Source organism: Acomys minous (assembly GCF_964271855.1).
Source record: "Acomys minous genome assembly, chromosome: 2".
Taxonomy (NCBI): domain Eukaryota; kingdom Metazoa; phylum Chordata; class Mammalia; order Rodentia; family Muridae; genus Acomys; species Acomys minous.
Window position 1 is genome coordinate 141,304,118 of NC_140484.1, and position 25,607 is coordinate 141,329,724.

At 49.7% G+C, this 25,607-nt stretch overlaps 1 protein-coding gene across 1 annotated transcript in view; it reads right to left on the reverse strand.

The window, feature by feature from the left end:
• The window catches only part of GALNT18 (polypeptide N-acetylgalactosaminyltransferase 18), a 296,749-nt gene that overhangs the window by 118,455 nt on the left and 152,687 nt on the right, over positions 1-25,607 (reverse strand). Inside the window, exons 2-3 of the mRNA XM_084772992.1 lie at positions 23,803-23,995; positions 9,965-10,131 (exon numbers count right to left, since the gene is read on the reverse strand). Coding sequence (XP_084629118.1) covers positions 9,965-10,131; positions 23,803-23,995 — 360 coding nt within the window. The remainder of the gene's footprint in view (positions 1-9,964; positions 10,132-23,802; positions 23,996-25,607) is intronic.

Consider the following 25,607-nt stretch of genomic DNA (forward strand, 5'->3'; position numbering starts at 1 on the left):
CTCACATGGCACCTGCTCACATGGCACCTGCATTAGGGCAGCAGACGGCCGGGGCAGGTGCCACACTTGCTCTCTTCTTCGTTTTCTGTCTGGCTCCCAACTCCACAGGGATGATGTTGCCACATTTTAGTTCGCATTTCCTTCCTATTGAACTCAGTGTAGAAATTCCCTCACAGGCATGCCCGGAGGTGACTGTAGATTCTGTCAGGTTGGCAATCAATATTAACTACCACACAGAGTCATTCTCCAGACCACTGATGGACAACTCAGGACGCAGGAGCAACCCCAGGCAGCACCTGGACTCTTGCAGAATACGGTGTCTCTCACTACCTGAACCTCTGGGTCACAGAGTGCCTACTGCCAGTGCTGTGCATGGGTAAGCCTGCGCCCGCTGCTCAAAGGACAAGGGTAGGCAGCAACAAAGTGCCTCGGCCTGAAGCGGACCAGTGAAGGCTGGGGCTGACAGCTTACATGTGTAAACACTTTTAAGCTGTCTGAATTTTGGTTGTAATTTGATTAGCTACATGGAATTCTCTAAGCTTCATAAAGTGCAGGACTGACTATCGGACTGGTTTTGCCTCTGATTTTTTTTTAAATTTTTTGCAATTATTCCAGCTGCATGAGAAGCTGTTGGTAGTTTTACAACCCAGAATGAGGATCTTGTGTGTAGGCCAGCATCTTTGAAACATTAAACAATGGTTAGGCAGGCTCTGGGCCAAAGGATGAGGGGGACGCAGCAGCTGACAGCAAGGAGCTCAGGAACCAGGGTTTTACATCGTTGTTATATGGTGACTGTCTTCCCAGCCATGTAAGTGATAATGACTCACAGTTCTGTGATGGCTTGTCATTCACCTGGATTTGAAGGTGGTTCTGGGTAGTTACAAGTGGTAAAAGGCAGTGGATGGGGTTCAACTCACTGCTTGTGGGACCTTGTACACCACTGATTACATGTGCATACATGTTCACTACTGCATGATGATGTGTATGCAGGGCCTCATCCACACAGAAGCATTCACATGGACATACATATAGGCATAAGAATGTCCAGGCATGTACATGAACACACACACACACACCTATATATACACACATATACACATATATACACATAGACATACATACACATACACACACATGCACACATACACATACATACACATACATATGTATACACATACATACACATACATACACACACATACACATACACACATACACACAAACATACACACACATACACATACATACACAAACATACACACAGATACACATACATACACAAACATACACACATATACACATACACACATACATACACACACAAACACACACACACACACACACACACACACACACACGCGCGCGCGCGCTTTTCTAATTCAAAGGTTACAAGAGTACTCGTGGTCACTAACTATTCAAAAGAATATTAAAGCATCTGTGCCACATGCCTCTCTTCACGGAACCTGGAAGGTTCCAGTGGAGGAGATAGCCCGTTCTTCTCAGTTCCTTATTCCTCTCACCTCACTGCCCAGCTTTGCTCTCTCCTGAGGGGATGGAGTTAAAGAACAAGAAAGAAGTCATATGGGTCTTTTTGAGTCAGAGCACTGTGGGGCGTGGCAGGCAGCCTGTCCAGTGGTCAAGGCCACAGGCTCTGAGGCCATGTGACATGGGTTCCACTCTCACTACTGCGTGACTTTGGAAAAGCCGCTTTGCTTCTCTGTGCCTGTTTTCTTGCTATGTAAAGTCACACTGAGGGTGGCTCTTACCACTGTCACAGGGCATGATTAAATTTATGGGGTACACTTAAAATACACCTGGCACAGAGAAGGAGGTCTTCAAGGAGCTGGGGGAAGAGGTGCCTGGGGCCTGGTCATTCTGGGGGCTACTGAAGGTCACTCTGGCTGAGAACCAGGCTAGGCAAGCAGTCCTGGACACAGCTGGGTAGGAACTAGGCTAAACACCCAGACACCAGTCCGAGGACAATTCCTAGCCATGCCTGCCTGTTGCCTCAGTGAAGCAGATCCTGAATTCCAAGCGTCCTGCACCTGGGAGGAGACTGAGGTTCTAGTCATGTTGGAGCTTCAGAGCACAGGCCTGCCTTCTTCAGGTGGGCGGCTATCACTTTGGCTGTGGTCTTTCCTCCCCTGGAAGACCAGGGATAAGCAGATAGCGTGTCATCAAATTCCCCAGGTATCATGACAGAAAGAGACAGCAAGGACTGGGTTCCCTTTGGCCATGGGCCCTGCCTACCCTTGTTTCTTGTTAACCCCTGGAACTTGGCTTTATTGCCTACATCTATCCTGGGGCCTTTGTAGCTCCTCTTTCATCTGCAAGTCTGGCCAAGTGATTACAAGAAGTTACACACACAGGTCCTGAGGTGACCAGTGCTGGGTCGCTCTTAACCTGCCCAAATATAATTCTTCCATTCTTGCCAGCTAAAACACAGCGCGGTCGGGAGGGCCATGGGAGGCCTGAGGCACTCCCTCATCCAGCCTCCTGTGTGGGGTGCAAAACGAAGGGCAGCTTTCTAGAAGCAAATCCTCCTACTTTTGATTATTAAGTCTTGGAGATACATGTGGAGTGAGAAGAGCAGGGTTGCAGGCTGGTTCTGCCATGTCCACAGGGCACCGGCAGGCTTCTTCTGCCTTCTATAGTCTGAGCTTCCTCCCAAGAGACAGTGTGATGGTTCCTCTTCACTGTCGTCTCGTGGTGGATGGATTTAAAATCACCATGGAAACGCCTCTGGGTGTGTCTGTGAGGGTAATTTTTGGAAAGTTTTGACTGAGGAGGGCAGACTGCAATGTGGGTGGTACAATCCCCTGGGCTGGGTCCTTGGTTGAATAAAAAGGAAGACGTAAGCTGAGAACTAGCATCCATCTCTTTCTCTGCTTCCTGACCACAGATGCCGTGTGACCAGCTGCTGCATGCTGCCGCCACCACGCGTCCCCACATGATGGGATGCCATCAACCTGAGGTCCAGAGCAAGCTCTCCTCCCTAAGCTGGTTTGTAAGGTATATCCTGTTACAGCAACACGGAGAGATTCACTAAGATGTTCAGCCAAGGGTGATGGGCTGAGCTGGAGTCTGCAGGCTCTTGGTTGTCTGCCTGCCACTATGACACAAAGGAAAAACTCTATCCAGAGTGTCACTTGAATCCTACCCAGTTTTGTGTCACCTCCACAGGCAGCGAATATGAAAGACTTCCTGTGAGAACAGTCATTATAAAGATTAGATCCATAAGAGAGCACAGCCTGGGAGACCATGCAGCCTACCAACGCCCTTGAGGCCAGGCCACACGGAAGCCGCCACCCTCTGGTCTGCGAGCGCGAAGTAGAGAGCAAGTGTTGGGAATGGATGGAGACTGTGTACATATCTACCAAATCAAGAGCAGATAGAAGGCTCCAGGGAGTGGGAGTCTTAGAAGAGGCGTTGGCACTGCCACTCCTTTGATGTGCTTAGTAACAAATAAAGATTAACTTTGAAATTTCAGGAGGCAGGAAAGAAGGGCATGTGATCTTCATGTTTATCAAAAGAGGACCTGAATTCATAAACGAGACAAACAGGGTACATGGTAAGAAGCCTATTGCTTGTTTCTTTGTTGGAAGTGTGGGTAGCCAAGGTGTGGGACAGGAAGGCTAATGAGGGGACCTGAAAGAGTCACTTTTCATCCAGACTGAACCCGCGACTGGGGCACTGTGGGGGCATGAATAAGCTTACAGAGCCCTGTGATTTAAAATTTGCTGAAAGAACCAACAAGAGAATCAAAGGCAGTGATAATTCTATTGGATGACAACTCTGGGGGTCCCCTTCCTCTGGAAGGCCAAGGTGACATCCCAGGCCTGGCTGAAGAACACGGGCCCCACTGCAATTCACTGCAAAGGCCAGGAGGCTCGCAACTAGCTCCTATAACCTTCTGGAGATAATTAAGAAGCACCAGGGGCCTGCAAATGTAGCTTTGGAGTCGCAGAGCTGAGCCTGCGGGGTGTGGCTAATTATGAGGAATACTTGCAGGAGATGGGTTACACTGACCAAAGCAAGGAGGGTTCGTGGTCCTCTGACCCTGAGGACGGGCACTGAGCTCAGCATGAGCTTAAGTTATATCAAGAAAAGGCCCTTTCCTGTTCTGCGCTCTGTCCACCACCTGTATTCCTGCCTGGGTTGCAGCAAGTGCCTCTGCCCCATCCCTGTGCCTGCTCGGAGGAAATCTTAGCCTGACACTGCAACCTTCTCTGCTGCGGCATAAATAGCAACAATGGTTAAACATGGAGACAGAGGGCTGTGCCCTGGAGTGCCACCATGCAGCCTCTGGGCCTTGCTCAGATATTCAGACCCCAGATTCGTTCATCCATGCAAGTATTAAGCACCAGTCCACATAGAGTGGACACAGCTGGAACAGAGGAGGTGCTTCTTCCTGGAGCTTTCACGTGTGGCAGGTGTGTGTGTGTGTGTGTGTGTGTGTGTGTGTGTGTGTGTTTGTGTGTGTGTGAGAGAGAGAGAGATGGTGTGTGTTTGTGTGTGATGTGGTATGTTTGCGTGTGTGGGGTGTGATGTGGTGTAGGGTATGTGCATTGTGGGGTATGTGCATGTGTGCATGTGTATGTGTATGTGTGTATAATGTGATGTGAGTTTGTGTGTGCATGTGTGTGATGTGGTGTGTGTGTGTGTGTGTGTGCATGTGTGTATGGAGTGTGATGTGGTATAGGGTATGTGTGTGTGGGTGTGTGTGGTGTACTGTACAGATAGATTAGTGAGAGGAAACAGCTAAGTTCAATCCACCAGAAGGCAATAGGTGCTACAGAGGGAAAGAAGCCAGGGAGGACAAAGAGTCACAGGGACAAGGGCTACCAAGGGTACAGGTCACTGACAGGCCAAGTAAGAAGGTATACTTGAGATAAACCCTAAAGAGACCATAAAGAAGGCAAAGTATATGGCAGGTGGAAGGCAAGCACACACCCGTGTTCTGAGGCAGGGTGTGCCTGGGCATAAATCCCCACGCTGTTCATCACATGTGAACTCTGGCATATGAGACTGCTATGAGGGGTGACAACATCCTAAGCAGAAGCAGTCTCTGGAAAAGCAGGGCTGGTGGAGGAAGCAGCTGACCAGGCTGAGGTGAAGTGAGGCCCATCCACAGGACCGCTGGCAGAGCCTCAGGCCCTGGCCTCAGAGGGAGCGCAGAGTGGAGAGGCTTGCATGGAAGCATGATTGGTCTTGCTTTTCTTTGTTTGAGCAAGGCCAGGCTGCAGCAGAGAAGGTGGGGAGAGAAGCCCCCAGTGAGACTGGGAAGGGGGGCTCTGTAAGGAAACGATTCCCATGCCCTGCGCTGCTTAATTTAGAATTTTAAAAGCCCAAATTCTTCCATCATTCCTTATCTCTTCCAAGACTCTGAACAATCCCAGAGGTAGGAATTAAACATCTCAATTTTACAGATAAGGAGAATAGGGTTCACACAGGTTAAGAACACACCGGCGGGAAGACGCTGGAGAGAGCTGGAACTGCAAAGCTGGCTGAGTGTCCCCAGCCCTGGCCTTTCCCATCATGGTGAGCTGCCTTCACACAGTGGCTGAGTACCTGTCACCTTCATCAGCTGTGTCCGGCTGTTATTGCATCTTTAACCTACCCCTATGTCCCTTTAGCACTCTGTCACTTACACAGAATCTTTGCTCCCTTTACCCCTTGCTGCTCCCCATAGAGCACCTAAAAAATGCCAAAGCTAAGATGTGACCAAAATGGGACTTGTCTCTGTCTTCCATGCTTCGTACTTAAGGTGGTAACTTGAACAGACACGTCAGACTCCTGCAATGTTTGCAGAGCTGAGGCGAGTCCACCTGATGAACTTGTGATAGCCCCTAGCTGAGTGACACAGTGTGAGACAGAGCAGCTCCACAGACAGAGCCTGCTCAGGGTAGAGACAGAGCCAGTGGGTTAGGCTGAAGCCACTAGGACATGTCCTCAGACCAGGGGTGCACACTTTCTTAGATTGTCTCTCTCTCCCATCCCTTTGGCCACCTTCAGCGGGTCAGGACCATCTCTCTGCTGGTCACCTTCCTGCTTCATTCCACGCAGGGGCACTCTAGTCTTGGACCCTTTGCTGGCCACAGGGTGCTAGGACTGAGCCCAAGGCTGTGATGCCTTCTGCTGCCTCCAGATGTTTCTATTCATCCTCTACACCTCTGGACTAGGGAACAGATGAGCCCTTTGCTCTCTTTGGTATCTGCACCCCAGATCCATCTTCTCCTGCTTCTACAGAGCCCCTGCTCAGTGCCTCTGACTCTGGGGTCTCTGGTGCCCCCTCTTCAGACCCATTTAATTATTCCAGAAATGGCCCGGATGCCCCAGCTCCCAAGGTTCACCAAAGTGCTTTCCATATACGCACTCAGGGTCTTGAGAGCAGCCTGCCTCTAAAGGAGAAAGAATAGAACAAAATACAATAGAATTGAACACCACAGCACAGAACACAATGGGAAATGGCAGGATGCTTTGTGCATTGTAAGAGTGGGCATTGTTTCTTAGAGGTTCTGTTTCAATCAGGGGTGGTGTGCGCAGGTGCATGAGTAGGCATGTTATCTCGGGTCAGATGGAAACTTTCTTCTTGCTGTAGATGATGATAGTGCTCTACGTTTCGGATTTTGGGAAACACTGCTCCAGCTCCTTGTCTTAGCTGATGATCCTCCCTAGGCATCAAATCCCTCATAGTGAATTCCCGCCGCTCTGCTTCCCCATCTACCTTCTCAGCCCCAGCCCCGGCCTCGTACGACCAGGGCTATTTCAAGGCTTCCAGACCCAGGGGCGGCTTCTCAGACTCATTACCACCCACCTGTCTGTGTGGGGCGATCACTAGTGCCTGAGCCCCCTGTGGTTCCTGTCCTGCCATGACATATCACTACCCACCTTATCTTTCTCACCTTCAATGCCCTCTCAAGCTTCTGGGCCCTTATCCCACTCTTCTCTTTGGACACCCCATCTTTCCAGCTGGGGCTTCTTTATTCAACATATGAGACTCCGATTCAGGTCTCCTAGCATTCTCTGCGGTTCACAGTGCGCTGGTTTCCTGGGAAAGGAACAGGGCTGGGCAGGGACAACACTGACAGGCCCAGCTCACAGTTAGAATGTTGTTTAGGTGTGTGGGGCGACTGTTGCCTCTACTTCACAGAGAACATTGCTGGGATTGAGTAGAAGGACTTTCCCCACCTGCCCTCCAATGCAGGGACCATGCCAGAACCCACAACTTCTCACTTCATCCCGAGAGTCCTTCCCTCCACACTTACTGCCTAGAGAGTGAAGGCATATCTGGTCCACTCATCTGTGCTGTCAATCAGAGTCGCGATTGTGAGGGAGGCTCTAAAACAGTGATTTCCAGGCCCTGCTTCAATTTTAATGAGGTAGAATCTCATGGGAGAGCTTTGGGTGGTTTTATAATAATAATAATAATAATTATTATTATTATTATTATTATTATTATTATTATTATTATTATTATTATTATTATTATTATTATGAGGCATTGTATCTCTGGCTGGAATGGAGCTTGCTATGTAGATTAGGCTAGCCTTGAACTCACAGAGATCCACCTACCTACTTCTGTCTCTGGAGTGCTGACATACAACACCACATCTAGTTTACCATCGTATTTTGAAGTAATTAAAAACACAGAGTGTAGAAGGGTATCTCATGAACCCTCATCCCAGTTTCCTTAATGCTAACTTTTTTTAAAAAAAATTACTTTTGTGGCACTGAGGATAAACCTTGGAGCCTTGTGCATGCTAAGCAGGTGCACCCCTGGTGAACTACATCCCACAGCCCATGGATAACTCTGTACACACAACAGTCCGGACCTCAGCTGGGATACAGGATGCTGCTCCAGTCCACACAGCCTGTTTGGGTCTCCCCAGGATGCAGGCGCTCACTTGAGTATGTGCAGGGAGCTAGATGCAGCTTCGTCACCCGTGCATCGGAGTGTAGCCACCCTGCAGCCCAGTTACTTCACTGCGCCACTGCTGTCAGACTCCCTAGGGGTTTGAAAGCTCCCAGGTATGAGTTTCCATGCACTGCACCAGGTCACTGCTCTGCCACCTCCATGTCCCAGGACAATGCCCATCATCCTTTATATCACCTTGGCTTGAAAGGTCCAGTCAGCAGTGCCCTGCCCTCTTCTGACCCATCTATCCGTGGCGGGTCCCACACATTGTTCCTATGTAATACCTCTCAGGCTTATATTTTGTCCTCAGTCCTCCTGGTCTTAGATGTCTGGTCCACCCTTCTGCAGGAGTCCCTCACCCATGTCCCCTCTTCCAGAGGTCCTTTCCCCACCGACGATCAAAAGGCACAGACAAGCCATTCCTCTGCTCAGCCCTCAACCCCTCACTCCTCTTACCAAACCATCTGATGGTTGCCAGCATTGACAGAATAAGGTCTACATGTTAAAAATTCACATAACAGACCCTCCGCCTCTGACACTAAATTTCTTAGAATACCAGCCAGGCATCCCTTGGCTTTCTCCACAGATTAAAGACAGGCAGTATCTCTTCCTTCAGTCTGTGATAAATGTGTCAGAGTAGGATTTGGGGTGTCTTCTATTTAGAAATGTGCTCACCTCTGGAAGTGAGATCCGGCCACCCCTCACCTTCTCATGTGATATCAGAGGTGAGAGGAGGTAGGGCGCACGGCTCTCTGGAGAATCCTTTCACCTCTTCATCGAGGTGATGGTGGGTACCAACAGAGGTAGAGGCTGGGCCTTTTCTACCTGCCTCACAACCACCTCCTTCAGAATGGCACTGCCAAGCTTCTCACATTGCTGAAACCTGCTTCCCTTGTGCCCACAGAATGACGAAGCAAGCAAACCACCTGTCACCCTTTGGGAAGCGCCGGCATCCCCTCACAGCTCTGCTCCTGTGGTTCTTACCTCATGATGAGAAAATGAAAAGGGAAACTAGCTTGTTGAGATGAGAGGCATTTCAATTATCTGATATGTTTCAGCTTTAATTGATAACAAATCAGAAATTGCCCACCTCATTACAGCAACTGATTGATGGAGAAATTTACCACCTACACCTGAGAAGGCTTGAAAGACAACGCAAACTCAAGGACTCGTGATCTACTCACACAATGGTCTTTTTTTTTTTTTTTTTTTTTCAAGACAGGGTTTCTCTGTGTAGCCTTGGCTGTCCTAGACTCACTTTGTAGACCAGGCTGGTCTCGAACTCACAGCAATTCACCTGCCTCTACCTCCCTGAGTGCTGGGATTAAAGGCAATGGTTGGTTAATTTTAAAGTCATACATTATCATAAACACATTCATTCACAGACGCGGTCCTGCTGAGAGCACTTGTGTCCAAGCTGTGCACACCTGATCTTTAACTCTGGGATCTTAGGAGAGTGAGAATCATAGGGTGTGGAACGTGCACCAATGGATAGAGGTATCTGGTGACAACTGGAGAAAGAGACACACTAAAGAGTTCGATAAGGCACTTGCAGGCAAGCTTGAGCCTTTCTGGGGACAGAAGATGGACATCAGAGGGGAACCAGTGATTCACAAAGACATCCAATAACTGTATCGCTTTCACTTGGTTCACATCTCTCAACATCCCCACCATCAGCATCATCCTCACTCTTGCTGGCATAAACCACCTACAAACCATCATCCAAGTAGAGGTGAGGTCTACCACCCATGAGACCATGCTTCATTGAAAACAGTCCCTGTGTGTGAGGCGGGGCAGACTCAAGCCGTCTTATCTCCTCGTATTGCACTGGAAATACTAGGAGAGAGAGCGGTCATCCAATGAAGACGAGGCCCCTCTGGAGTGCACATGAACTTTCCAAGCAGTGACCATCATGAATTTGTCTCTTGGATGACACCCGCTAGATGGAACAACCACTGAGAACCTTGAGAAGTGAAAAACCGAAAGGTGACCACTCCTATCGGCCTTCGAGGTCTAGACGCTAGCTCCAGGGGCAGGGACACTCACCGTTGCTGCTGTTGTCATCCACCAGGATGATCTCCTTGAGCAGGTGTGGCGGCGTGCGCGCCATGGCTGAGTGGATGGACCTCAGCAGCACTGAAAGTGCCTCGTTGACAAAGATGAAGATGATGCTCATCTCTGGTAGGCTGTCAGGGAACGAGAGGTTGCGGCACCTGAAAAGAAGAATGGCTAAGTGTTTGGACCTGCTGGTGGCCACTGGAGTCACACACACCACGTATGCTGTTGTCCCCAAACGTCCTTCAGCTTTTCTGGTGGCATCAGGGGCCCAAATCTTCCCTAAGGCCTCATCTCTGGCATGCTGAAGATGGGCCTTATTTGAGCAGTGGAAGTCTATGGCTACCGAAAGCTTGGCCCACACGTGCGCAAGAATGGGTTGGAGGCCATGCCAGCTGTACGGCAGGACCTGGGCACCTGGACAAGGCTTCTGAAGATTTCTTATAGCCATAACCCCTTCTTACCTGGGGAAATTCTTAAGTGACACTGAGTATATAGGTACCTAAAATAGGTGTTTAAATCAAACTTTAATGATAAATCATAACTTACCTTAAAACAATTCTTTGGTATACATGTAAATTTACCATTTATTGAAGATGGGGGAAATTGATATATGAGAGATCTCCATATGCTTGTCTTTTCAGCACAGCACGATCCAAAGTCATGCTAAACTTACTCGTGAGTGGTGGTGGTCAGGATGTATGGGCAGTTCTGCTGTCTGTAATTAAACTATCGTATTCCTGTGGGAACTAACAACTTTGCATGGATAGTAAAAATACTGCAATGTATATCACACAGCAATCTTGAACCTGAGACTCTGTTTCAGGGAGCACACATTGTGTCATGTGGCTTCAGGTACACACTGTGCCACACACCTATGTTGAGTGCTCAGAACCAAGGCTGCAGTGATGTGTGTGACATAACACAGGTGAGTGCTGGCAGAAACTTCTTGGATTCATCTTGAGTTTGACTTTTGAGCTAAGCTTTGGTCTCTGTATTGAGAACTCCTTCATCGTTTTCAGATCTTTCACTAACTCCATGTTTTATCATGTGTTCATGAGCTGTGGGGTAAGAAGCTTTGGCCTAGTATAGCGCATGGTCAACAGCAGGGTCTCTTGGACCATTTGCTGAAAGGATGGCTCAGCATCTCTAAACCATCAGGATGAAAAACACAGCCAAAAGGAAGTCTTAGTCTTTCTGAAGGCAGGGAGATCAGCCCTTAGGTGACCAGTTTTAGGAGGGAGCTGTGACTCTACCCAGGGACAAGTCTCAGCTAAGCCCACACTTCCTCACTCCCAATTCCCCACATGCTATTCATCCACGGAGCCAAAGGGAAGTTACAGTCAGAGTCTCAATTCTGATAAGAGACAGAAGGGCCAAGCCTAATGTCACTCACAGCTGAGAGGCCCCTACTAGTGGCTACAGCGGAAACGCATGCCGTAGTAGAAGTCTAACTCTGGTCTTCTCACATCTGCACCAAACTCTTCCCTGAGGAAGAAACAGCCATGGAAGGAGCTGCCCGTATGGCCGTATTTCCCAAGCCTTCTGAAGCCATCGGGGGTGGGGGTGGGGGCAGGGCAGCCCTTACTTGACCAGAATCACACTCGTGGAGGTTACATGTCTTTCTGCATGTGAAGAGGAGCAAAGAACCATGAAATCATAGCCCACATGAGGCCAGACAACAAGAAAAACATGCATCCCAGGGGTAATTCTTTCCACCAAAAGCACAGGCCACCCTTGTTGGTAGCCTGCCCTGACTTAAATAAAAAACTGTTCTCGAAGGTCCTGAGTGTCACCTTCAAGACAGCTGAATGAAAGGAGAGACGCCCAGGCTTGGGGAGGAGGCTCCCACACCTACCACCTGGCACCAAAGGCTCCAGGGGTTTAGGGCTGGTGGCCGCATTATATTGTTCCAAAGTGGGGGTACAGCCAAGTTAGAACACGCGGTGAGGTGATGAGTGTAAGGGCTCAGCGCTTCTGCTCGCAGTAATTAAAGTGCTGCAGGATAGGAACGGGCCTGCTCTTCTTAATGAGGAAGGCTGCAGGATAACCAGACTGAGCAATTTGGAGAAATCACCATGGGGCCCCAGCCTGCTTAAGAGCAGGAGATTAATAAACGAAAATCACCGTCTCTATGGTTACCAGAAATTTACAGAAACTTCTCCCATTCTATTTCCAGCTCTCCTTCCCTCTCACCAAAGGGAGGTGGGGGAGGGAAAGGAGTTGAGCCTTTTCCTAAGTCTACTTCTCACTTGCAATTTTAATACAACCATCAAGTGAACAGGCTGGCGTGGCATGCTTTCATTCTTGTACTTAATGGAATAACTATGTATTGAGTTTCATATACCTGGTAGGGACGATGATAGGCACTGGGACACAACGGGACACTTGTCCTCGAGGGGCTTGTGCTTTGACAAGAAAAACGAATGAACATGGAAACAAGTTGATACAGGTGTTCAGATGAAAAGTAGCACAGGGGATGTGGGCATCACGATGTCTGGACAGCTGTCCCAGGGAGTAGTCAAGAAAGCTCTACAAAGGGGAGATTTGACGAGACTCTTAAACAGTGTGTGAGAGTGGTTCATGCCAAGATCTCACAGGGCCCAGGGGACAGTGCTGTAGCTGGAAAGGAGACAAACCACCTGCCTAACCCACAGTGAAGGGCAGACCTTCCTCAGCTCATGAGAGCCTTCCCAAGGTAGTTTTGTCTTTCCTTATGGTGAATATAAATTTAATAACAACAAAGCGAAGGGTTGTGGAAGGCAGCCAAGTGGTTATGGTGGCTAAAAGCTCTTTATGATTGGCAACCAAGACTAGGCAGCTGGGCCTTCCTGGGCAGGGAAACAGGAGAATCCTAACGTATGTATTACTTGCTAGGTTCATGTTGACAAAGAAAAAAAAAACCTAGTGCCATACAGGTCTGTTAAGAGCACTTGCTGCTCTTCCAAATGACCTGAGTTCAAATCCTAGAGTCCACATCAAGAAGAATCCACATCATCTATGGCCTCTTCTAGAACTTGAACAGACATGACATGTGTGCATGTGTGCGCAGAGAGAGAGAGAGAGAAAGAGAGAGAGAGAGAGAGAGAGAGAGAGAGAGAGAGAGAGAGATTAAAAAAATTAACACCATACATAGTCAAACTGCACATTAGTTTTTAATCTTTTCAAGTACAGTGGACAGCTCCCAAGGAGGCTGCTGTAGGGTCCAAGTTCACTGTCCTCCCTGGTAAACCTGATGAGCAATGAGGCTGTGACCCTAGCCTCCTGTGCCCAACTGTCATTTTAACCTTGCCCCGGTCTCTTTCCTTGTTTTTGAACATGGCTACCTAGACTTTCCCTTTCAAGAAGACCCATTTCCCCCATGATGGCCATATTAGTCTCCCGGCGGTCATTCTCCAGCCATAATCAAAATGTGATCACCACCATTTGCATAAGAAAGACTTTCAAACCCAAGGTTTTTCTATAGAAACCCATGTCCATAACAAAGCCCCTAATCTATCAAGTCATAGCCACGCTCGTTTACAGTCTCTCCCTGAGCACCAATGAACATAGCACCATGAGAGCAAGGATTTTCAACTTTGCTACCCTGACATCTTCAACAAGGACCTGGCACATAGCAGGTGGTCAGTCAGTGTTTGGGCATCAAGTAGAGCAAAACAGGCACGTTTATTTTCTGTTCAGCCTATCGGATGCCAGGCTCTCCCTCCACCAGCAGGTTCTTGTTCACCTGTGTTTTCCTTCACTGCATTTACGGCCCCACCTCCTCACAACCTCCGTTAAGTGTTCCCTGGACATCAAACTTCCTAACCTCTGTGAAGCTTTCTTTCCACCTTTTTCTGGGGACCTGATCATGTGGGTCTCTCACCACACATGGCACCTTCTTCCTCCCCACTTCAGCTTTTCCACACCTACCACCAGTCAAGGTGGTCATATCTGGGGCAGCAGGGATGGAGGCACCTGGGTACCCTCTCAGTTTTTTTCTTTCATGTTGCATGGTCTTGGACAAGCCACTTCTCTCTCTCTCTCTCTCTCTCTCTCTCTCTCTCTCTCTCTCTCTCTCTCTCTATGTTTCATGACAAGATGGCTCGAAAGTCTTTTCCTGAGGAAACTCCAGGCTCTTTTAACATACATGCAGTGAACAGAGACGCTTGGCTGAAGAAATGACCTGTATACCCTGCCTCTCTCCCAAGCAGCACCAGTCATTACAAGGGGGCATCCATCGCCACTATAGCAACTAGGCCAGGTGGTTTGCCTGGAATTTTCTCAACTTTAGAACAATGAGTCTTTCACACAAGCTAGGATGGCTGGCCACCCCATCCCTGAACCATGAGTTTCTTGAGGGCTGAGAATGGCTTTGCTCACAACCTCCTACCACTGGCAAGCACAGTCCCTGGCAACCCCGACTCCCCACCTCTTGTACACACAACCGTGGTTCCAATCTTTTTACTCCACATTGAAGCAGAGCTTGAAATCGGAGGGAAGGAAACAAAAAGAGAGAAGAAAGAAAGAACACATCAGTCAAAATGTACACACAGTTGCTGGTCACAGTGACATTTCAGGGTGCCAGACTAGGAACAGGTGGCTACTACTGCCAGGGCCCTGCCACAGAAACACTCTTCCAAGAACTGCCATGGAGGAAGATGGTGATGGATGCAAGTGCTGGGTGCCTGCCCTAGACTCCAGCTGGCTTCTCCTGTCAGCCGGCAGTCTCCGTGCAGACTTTGCTCTCACATGCACACTGCTGAGATGATCCGGCTTGACCGCAATGCCCCCCACATGTTCATGCGCTGAAAGCTCGGCCTCTGGCTGGCAGAACACTGGGATATGGCTTTCAAGGTTATGTTTGGTCCTCGATGCCTTCCTCATGCTCTGCTTCCTATCCATCAAGAGATGATGTTCCTTCCTCCCCATGTCCTAGTTGCCATGACAATGGGCTAAAACCTCTGAAACAGTAAGCCAAAACAAACCCTCCTCCTGGGTAGTTTTGGTTCCATAGTTTGGTCACCAGCATGTGAAAATAACAAGCACACCTAGCACCTGAGTCCTCTAGAATGAGGTCACCAGATCTTCTGGTCCACATCTTCCCAGTTGGGATGATTTCCCAGAGTGTTAGTCAGCTTGCCACTGCTGCCCCAAACACCTGAGAGAAGTCAAGGTGAAAGGGGGAAGAGGTATATTTTGCCACATGGTTCCTGAGAGTTCAGCCTCTGCTCATGTGGCCCTGTTGCTGTCACATCAGTGTGCCGTGGAGGAAAGCTGTGTGGTGGAAAGCTGTACGGTAAAACCACCAAAGGAAACCTGTTTTACTCATGGTGGACAAGAAGCAAAGATCAACAAGGGACCGTCCCAACATCTCCTTCAAAGGTGCACCACCAATAACCTAAGTTCCTTCTGTGAGGTCCTACCCTGGGGGTTGTATGATTTGCCAATAGCACCATGGGCTGTTCATCAACCCTTCAGTACACGGAGCTTTGAAGGCGTGCTACACGCAGACTACATACAACTCAGAGCCACCCTCCCCACCTGCCCTGATGGCTGTCTCTGCTCTCCCCACCCCCAGCACTCACTTCTGTAGTAAAGGGCACGAGGATTGCAATGCAAAGGCACTACATGAATGTCACCAACCTGTCCTTATTTAAGGCCACTTAACTGTGTAACACCCAGGCCTGACTTGTCTTGAGAAGAGGCACTTTGCCCTGTAAAATTGAGCCATAAAAGTTGCCTTTTTTTTATTTTCACTCTTGCTCAATGTCAAGCTGTTTCCCATTAGAGGTAAAAACAAGGGGCAGCCGAGTGGGAGTATTGGGGCTGTCTAATAAGCTGAATTGATGGTCCCGACAAACTCCACTCCATTGATCTCTACACAGAAAGAGATACAGGAACAAGAGACAAGACAGCTTAGGGAGGGTCTCTGCACATTTATCCCCAAATCGTTTTGAGTTAACCACCCTCCCCCCTCCAAGATGAATTTCTATCAAGAGTTCAGGTATCATTGCCTATGAGAGGAACAGAAGCTGTAGGCCCCTTAGTAAGACTGTCCAGTTCTTAGCCATCAAATGAGAAAGGCAGTCTTCATGTCCTGCAGTTAGGCAACCCCATGCTGGACTGGCGGCCTCCACCCTTTCTTTGACCTCAGCAACTGGCCACAATCATTGTCCATCAGATGATTCATGGGGCACTTTGACCTGCCAGGTGGGAGGATAGAACACACCGCTTCCAGATTGAGGTCAAAGGAGACTGCCAGTGCATGTTGGGAATAGGGCTTTTATGTGCTAGAGTGCAGTAAATGGTCCTACCTGACAAGATGACACTCTGGGACAAGCATTTCCTGAAGGAGGTTGTCCTGACCACTTTTGCTGAACTTCTCACAGATATCTTTCCCTCTCAGCAATAATCAGAATATGATGTTGGGGTGAACTGTTAGCCACCAAGAGCACAAGCTCAGAGAGAACTGGCAGTCCTCAAGACCAGCAGCCCCTGTTGGCTCTCCATGGCTACCACTGATCTTTGGGGTACCAGACCACTTACACGAGCCACTGTCCTCCGTTTACCCACATAACATGCACAGTGTCCCTGTGACTTCACTTTGGCATACTTCTAGCTTCCAACATCTCCAGATTATGTAGACACTCACACCGGTTGACCCCAGGATATTGGACTCACGGAGGCCCAAGGATGAGATACTGTGAGGATTCTCACTGGCATGAGAGAAGTTGAGACTATGCCTCCCTCTGGCTGGTATATACATCCCCACAACCTTCAGTGCTAAAGGACTCCAGCAATTTCTGTCCTGTCTCCCCAGACTCCACCTAGAATCCCTAGAAGTAAGAGTGGTAAGGAGCATTCCCATCATGCCTTAGGGCATGCTTTTGTTCTTTTCTACCCTTTATCACCCCCATCAACAATTCGATGTTCTTTATCCCCACTGCACAGATGAAGGAAGTGCAGTTGAGGTGGGAAGTTATCCTTTGGGGCTTAGTTAAGCCTGGGCCCATCTGACTGCTAACTGCTGCTGCGGGATGATGCCCACCCTCCTTCTTATGCCGCTAGAGGCCTGTCCAGGGAGACAGTGGTGCTGTGTAACTGGCATTATGGAAGCCTGCTGGGAAGCCTCGCTCCAAGGCTGCCAATTATACATGACAACTGGAGAGGTGATTTTATGTAGGGCCAGAAGGTGTGGGCCAGGGGAGGCTTGAGATTATCTCCCAGTTCCATTGCTACCTTTGAGATAGGCAGTCCCAGAGGCATCTGTGTAAAGGTTACAGCATCTTCTGCCCTGCCTTCCTCCTTGCCCTTTGGCCTATAACTGAGGGGGTGGACAGTGGCTGATTCCTAAGCCTAGTTTTGACCTATCAGGCAGCCTTGCTAGGGCCCTATTTTATGACTTTTCCTGGGAGGATGTAAACAGATGTCTAGTCACATGGATAGGGCTCCAACAACAGACCACAGAAACAACTCCACTCCAGTCCACCTTGGTGCACCAGACAGTTTGTTGGGGCTACTTGCAAGAATGTGGGTGGCTCAATAGTAACTGAAGGACCAAAAGATCATTCCAGCATGGGTGAGGACAACTTTCAGGCAGCTCTATGGAAGAAAGTTCCTCCCAGCCAACTGTTCATGGATCGTCTAACTTTGGGGAGGGCTTGTGACTCCTGCAGCTTCCTAAGGTTCCTAGGCCTCTAGTGAGTCATGAGAGCCTCTCTCCTCCACCCAGAAGGAAAAACTTCAATTTGAAGGAACTCTTAATGCAATGGGAATGCTAAGTATTCAGGTTTGATGACATTGAAGGACCAGAAAGCCTACGATGGACTTTCTCATGGGGACCCTGAGTGTGAATCCTCTAAGGGGACAGTAACAGAAGTCCAGGGCAGGAAGCAGAATCCTGACAGTGAGCAACTGTTGACATGGACATGAACCACTGGGAGAGATGAGGCAGAAATGGAACAAAGAGGTTGTATCCTGGAGCTATTCCGGGTACCCCAAGCCACATCTGCCCCCTCCACAGCCTGCTGTTGGTTGCTGAGCACAAATGCATGGGTCTTCACCACCTGCAAAGACCACCCCTAACCCGACATACACACATACACACACAGAGAGAAACCCTCACTCCATTTTCTAGTTGGAATCATTTAGGTCCCATGATGCCCTGACTTTTGTTTTCATTTTGCTGTTGTTGTTTGCTTGTTTTCTTGCCGATGTATTCTACTGCAACGCATATCTATATGTGATTGTGACACACTGCCAGATGTTAGCCTCGGGATGTTAGGACTTGTCTTCACACCAGGAATCCACAGCACCTGGATCAATGTTCAGCAGGGCAGGCCTCAGAAAGCACAGGGCCCGGTGGGTGACAGACTTCTGAAGGAACACCCAAGCTCATGACCAGAACATATCTGGCCATGAGCATTGCATTTTGGGAACTCCATCAAGACAGGACAAGAATGGAGTCAGCTTGTATAATTCTTCTGGCTGAGGGCAACAAAATTCCATCATGCAACAAAAGGATACTGGAGTCAGGGTGGGGTGTTTAGCATAGCCAGGGTTTCAAAGATTGGTCCAGATGTGAAAAAGACAATGACATCCAAGACCTTGGAGCTCCAGCAATATACACAGTAAGAGGGATGGTCCAGACCTAGTCTACAAACAGAATGTAGCCTAGGAATTGCTGAGCCCCTAAGCACACATGATCAACAACATGCAGCTTCCTCCAAGAGACAGGAGTTTAATGAACATCCTTTCAGGTGATTTTATCTGTGTAGAGAAAAGATCTGCCATGCAGATAACCAGAGATAAACAGGAACAGCATCAGTTACAGTGTAAGCAACACTTGGGAAGTAGGGAGCTCATTTGCTCCTCAGACATCTGAGCTATCTGGAGACTGTGGGATCTGGAGATTATGGGTGTTAAAACCACAGCTGCTCCTTAGTCAGTGGAAGTCAGCAGGCTCTGGAGGAAAAGTTACTTTAGGTGGCTCTGATTGGTAGGTCTGTGGGTGGGCAGACCATATCTGTGACAACTAGGACTAAGGAATGTGAGGTTAAACAGATATGCCAGGGCAGGGAAAAGTGGAACCCCTAGATCTGTTGATGTAGGAAGTGCAGGTCCCCATATCTACCCAGGCAAGGAAAAATGGCCTCCCTAGATCTTCTAGGGGCAGGAGAATTGATGTTCTCTAGATCTACTAAAGCAGGGAAAGGTGGGTCCCCTAGATCTTCTTGGGCAGGGGAAGGTGGGTCTCCTAGATCTGCTGGGGTGGGGGAAGGTGGGTCCCCCGCATCTTCAGGCATAGGAAAAGAGAGACTCCTAGATCTTTGGGGTAGAAGAGGTGTCACCTAGATTTTCTGGAGAAGAAGGGTACCCCTACACCTGTGGGGAAAGGAAGATCCCTGGATCTGTATGGGTAGAAGGTGGGTCCCCTAAATCTACCAGGACAAAAGAAGGCGGGGTCCCTAGGTCTGTCAGGGAAGGCCAGTTGCCAGGGATAACAACAAGGCCTCTTTCCTGTCCAGCCACATCCAGCGTGGGCTCAACCTTCGATCTCCAGGTCTCTGGGGGTGGGGAGGAAGCCTTCTCTAGGGGCTTCAGTGGCATGTTTTCCACAGTGCCTATCCAGACCTGCTCTCATCTGCTGCCAGCACTGCTCCACCCCTTGTCCCTCTGTCCACGTGGTCCTCCAGGCAGCCACGTTAAGAGCATACTGTTTCTCCTCTGCCTCTGCCTACAAGTCAACTCTTAAGGCACAGACCCAGATAAGAAGAGCAACTGCATGCCTGGGGGTGTGCCGCAGCCCCCCCCCCCCCGCTATATTACAGTCCTCCTCTTGCTCTCTCTAATGAGCAGATACCTATCTGTAAACAAAAAAATGGAGAGGCTAGGTAGCTTACTGGAGGTCATCCAACTTTCAGCCAAGAGACTCAGCTTTGGAGCCCAAAGAAGCAAGTCTAACTACTAAGCCAAAAACATTCTCAGAATATATTGCCTGTTACTTAACCCAGCATCTCTGCCAGGGTGGCCCCTAAATGTCCCACTTCCTCTATGTCCCCTATGCTCCACTTCCGCAGATAAGGTCTAACAGCAGAGGAGAGCAACTCTGTCACCCCCCTGTTGTAAGGTATTCCATGTTAGCTTGGGATTGCTGCCTCTTCAAGGACCACTAGTCACTCTCTTGACCCACAATGAGCTTAACATTAGGGAGACAGGAGTACGTTCCCAGAGTGCTTTGCTTAAAGAACCATCCTTCCAACCACGCTCACACTGTGAGCATTTCCCACACGGGCAGCACAATCTTTACGAAGAGTGTTTATTTCACCTCTTGTCCTGTGGTTGCTTCTGGCAGTAGCCATCTAGGGATGACTAGATGATGATGTCATGGCCTGAAGTTCTGAAGTCCAGAGACCCCGTATAGGCACCACTTCTGTCATAAAATACCTGTGAGAACCTGAGTGGATTCTGTGTCTGTGTGTGTGTCTGTGTGTGTGTGTGTGTGTGTGTGTGTGTGTGTGTGTGTGTGTGTGTGTGTGTGTGTGTGTGATATCTGTGTGTACACATGCATGTGGAGATCAGACGTCATTGGGGAGCATCTCAGTTCCTATCCATCTTGATTTGTGAGACAGGCTATCCTAGTTCCATTTCTGGTTTTGTGGCAAAATATACTGGTGATAAGCAACGAAGGGAGGAAAAGGGTTTACTTGGTCTGTGGTTCCAAGCTACAGTCCGTCCTTTCAGGGAAGTCAGGGCAGAACCTAAGCAGCTAGTCACATCACATCCCCAGCCAAGACTGAAGAGAGAAGGAAGGCAGGTGGGCTTGCCTGCACCTAGGGAAAGCAGCCGCCCATGGTGGGCTGGGTCTTCCTTCATCAATTAACAGTCAAGACAGTTCCCCCACAGACCAGTTTGTCCTACCTATTTTTTCACCTATGAGGCTTCCCAGTAACTCTAGGCTGTTCCAAGCTGCCTGTTAAAAATAACACAGGGGCTCTCACTTCTTCTGTGTGAGAATTCACCAAGGAGGCCAGGCGGGCTGGCCAGCCTGACACCCCAGGAACCCACCAGTCTCCAGTGCCAGGATGACAATGCACACCATTTTATTGGGCTTTTTGATGTAGACTCTGGAGAGAGGACTCAGGTCCTCATGCACTTTACTGACTTCGTCTGTCTCTAACCCAAAAAGGTGTTTTAGCCTTGTAATGTTCAGCATTCTCTCACATACAAAGGAGTGGTAGCAACTATTGGAAAGTGGCCTAAGGAGCAAGTTGGACATCAAGCTGCAGGGAGAGCATACATGGCCTCGCCACACAGCACAGGTGTCACCTGCGTGGCCTCACCACACAGCACAGGTATCACCTGCATGGCCTCACCACACAGCACAGGTGCCACCTGCATGGCCTCACCACACAGCACAGGTGCCACCTGCATGGCCTCACCACACAGCACAGGTGTCACCTGCATGGCCTCACCACACAGCACAGGTGCCACCTGTGTGGCCTTGCCACACAGCACAGGTGCCACCTGCATGGCCTCACCACACAGCACAGGTGCCACCTGCATGGCTTGGGCACACAGCACAGGTGCCACCTGCATGGCCTTGCCACACAGCACAGGTGTCACCTGCATGGCCTCACCACACAGCACAGGGGCCACCTGCGTGGCCTGGGCACACAGCACAGGTGCCACCTGCAGCTGATCCAACAGATTGTCCAGCTGTCAAGCAGCACACCCATGTCCCAATTGTCATCCCCTCCTCCCTTAACACCATTACATGCTCCCCAGGGTCCTAGTGCCTGACTTTGCTACCATCCTCTCCCACCCTTCCTACCCCCCACCCCCACCCCCCATGTTGGCATAGGCTCTTCCTAGCTCTGGACTTGGGCTCCTGAGGCTCAGTTGTGGGTCTGTCCCAGTTGCTCTCATTCAGGGTTATAGAAAATAGTCTCACTCTGTGAAGATCAGCTCCTGCTGCCCCAGTGCCTAACACATCTGTCAGGCCGAGAGAGCCAGTGCACCCTAGTCCCTGGGGCTCCTCTATGGCCATTGTTTGGAAATAAGAGCCAATGAATGAGGAAAGAATACAGCGAGTGTGTTGCTGCTGCACAGGGGAGGCAAGGATGTGCCGCCAGCTGGTCTGCTGTCATTGGGGTAGGAAGCCCACTTACCCTCACTGTCCCCAAGTGGCCATTGCCTCAACTCTGCATGGCCCTCCATCCTACCCTTTCCTATACCCATCTTTTTAGTGGCTCCCCCCCAACCCCAGCTCCCTCTTTTCTTCCTTCCCAGTGACAAAGGGTTGATCCCTGGTGTCTTCATAGCTTCAGTTTTCAACATGATGGCATTTGACTTGTGTCTAACCAAACACATAGACATCCAATGTGCAGTCCTATGACGACTTCCAATACATATGTCTGCTCCTGGTTTGCCTTTTTTCCCCTAGCTTTGCCCTGGTTATTTTGGGGTTCAGTGGCAAAAAACGAAGAGCTTAGACAGTAGAGACAGGACAGGGCCCATACTGAAAATGTCACATCTGGCATGCACATCGGTGCCAATGAGGAACAGAGTGATATCCGTCTAAGCAGAGACGAGGTGTCATCCCTTCAGTCCTGAGGCACCAGATCTTTCCAACCTGGAAAAGGAGCAAGGAAGCCACTGCCTAGATCTTAACCCTCACATGGGGTGCCCTTTGGTGCTACGCTGTCTCCTTTAGTGGCCCACTGGCCTGCTGTGTCCCTCAAGGGACTGGTGTAGCTTGATTTTCCTTGAGGCCACTGGGTGAGAAAGTCTCTCTTGACAGAGGAAGTAGAGGGAGCCTCTGCCCTTTCTCTCCCTGCATCTTTCCTTCCCTCCAGGAGACATCAGAGGTGAGAAGGGAGGCTCCCTGCAGGTGTCACCTTCTAGGCCACCTCCCTGCCACAGAGGTCACAGAAGGCAAGGCATCCATGGGCTATCCAAATTGGCGGGGCTGGGTTACAGCCCTCTCTCTGAGACAGTGGTTCTCAACCTCCCTAATGCTGGACCCTTTAATGCAGTTCCTCATGCTGTGGGGACCCTCAACCATAAAATTAATTTCATTGCTACTTCATAGCTGTAATTTTGCTACCATTGTAAATTATAACATAGATGTCTGTGTTTTCCGATGGTCTTAAGCAACCCTTGTGAAAGGGTTATTTGACCCCCCAAAGGGGTCACAACCCACAGGTTTAGACCACTGCTCTAAGAAGCCGTAGCCTCTGAGCTTAGCTACAAGATGTTTCCTGAAAACCCCAAAGAGAAACTCACTATGGTGCGCAGCTTTAAGGAACATTTTTAAAATGAGGAGGAAACGGGGAATGAAGGAGTGGGGGGAGCTCCCAAAAGTTAATGAGATTTTCCAACTGTGGTATGCGCCCAAATTTTAATAATTACGAATAATAAAGATTCTAGCTGAACCTTAAAGAAATATCCGCGTGTAACAAGACGAAAAGTCAAGACGGACTTTCTGCCGGGTGTAATGACTTGTTCACCCTGGAAGACAGATATATCTTTTAAAAAACTAATTTAAAGGAGAAAAAAAATCGCAGCTAATTGGCTTAAAATGACATATTAGTGGGGCTGCTGGATGATTCTGGTGCCCTTAAGGGATAATTTGGGTTATTAATCCCAAAAATCTCTCACGGAAGGAAGCTGTCCCCCATTCAGCAAAGGGGGAGCAAAGGCTGCGAGGGTAAGCTCTGGCTGAGATGGGAAAGACAGCCAAGAGTCCGGACACCGCCCCCCCCCCCAGCCTGGCTCTGCTCCCACCACTGTGAGTACCCATGTCCTCACAGTCAGCAACAAGAGCCCTGCCCCTGACTGCTCACCCACTGGGCCTGAGGTCTGGCAAGGGCCGGTCGAGGGGCAGCTGGTCACTGAGGTAGGCGTTGTAGCCGTAATACTGGAACCGCTTCAGGGCCACACGCCGGCCTTCGGGGCTGAGCTCCTGACCCCAGTGTGCAAACAGGGACGAGTCTGTGAAGGGCTCAGCCTCTGCCTCCTCAGGCTTGGCAGGAGCCTCTGGAGAAAGAAGGGACAAGGAGACAGTGGATCAGAGAGTAACCCTGTATATGCCAACATCAGTCCCTTCTCTTTCCTCACATAGCCCTTCCTCGATGAGTGAGGAGACTGCATTTTCATCCATTCTCAAAGATTCATTCACCCGTGAGTCTGTCACACCATCCATGCACTAACCATCACATTCGGGGTTACAGAAATGTACCCAAGAGAGGCTGCCAAGAAGGTGATGGTTGTAAGCCTGGCACGCCATGGTCCAGCACGGAACCATTGCTTTCTCCAGTCTGCCTCTCTGTCAAGAGTACTAGCCCAGCCACCTAAGTGGGCCTCTGCTTCTTCCGGCGGCCTGCGCTCCTGCACCTCATCCCCAGTCCTGTGTCTGTCTCATCCATGCCCCAGCTGTCTCTGCCTGCCCAGACAGCGACATCCAGACACAGGTAATAGCCATCTGCCACCTACTCTTGGAATTTCCCCCTGGATTCCTGCTGGGTTCGTGGAGGCAGCCCCCTCCAGGGTCAAAGGCAGCTCAGGCTTTGCTAGCATCCCCACAAGTGTTCCTAGTGGGAACACTGGCTTGGGATTTGCATGGTCAGATTCTGTTCCGCTATTAATGAGCTGTGAGGCCACAGCAAGAAGCAGCCTCCCCAAGCCCATGCCAGATCACAGAGAGCTGAGACCAGTGAGGATGGCACACGATAACGCACGAAGCACTTAGGTAAGTGTATGTCTCCCAGTGAGCTCACAATGGGACCCAGAAGGAACGCAGCAAGAGGACATCTTTCAATCTCTCCTTGTTACTGGTAACAGACCCACACAGCTGATTGGCCAAGACTTAAACTAGTGTCCTGGGGCAGACTCTCAGGAAGCTCACTTACAGCAGTGACAATAGGCAGAGATGTCTAGCCCACTGGACATGCTGCCCTATGCCATGAACATATGAGGTGGAGCCCAGGGCCTGGGGCCAGAGACCAGGGCATGTAGAAGTAAGTCGGGACCAGGAGAGGCAGCTATAGGGCACCTGTTGGGTCCCCTCAGCTGTCTGTGTGGAGCTAGCAGGTACACAGCATCCCTAAAGGCACAGGCTAGTGACAGGGTCAGGACCCTCAGGTCTTCAAGGTCAGGACACTCAGTGCCCCAGATGGCCAGCAACTCTTAAGCCTCTCTACTAAGAACTCATCTTGGAGGAGAGACTTTGCCTGGCCCCCCAGAGGGCAGTTTCAAGCTCCCAGGCTCTCTGGACATACCAGAGGGCTTGAGAGGCAGGAAGTGTTCAGCATGGCCAGACGTGTTCTGCAGTTGTCACAGAGTGAAAGGGACTTAGTGAGCCTGTGATTCTGAAAGCAGACCCGAGAAAGGTGATGCTGGGGCGAACGAGAGTAAGAGAGATGCGCACAGGCATAAAGGGATTCTTGGTTGTCCACCAGACTCCAGAGGATAGGCGTGAAGAACCTCTCTTTTGAGAGCTCTGAGCACCCCCTTAGGATGGAGGCATAACTAGTTAACGTTAGACAAGCGCTTACTACTCTCATAAGCCAGGGCCCTTTCCTAAGCACGTCCCCCACACCCCTTCATCTCAACTGAGCCTCTTCAGTGAGAGACACAGAGAGCACCACAC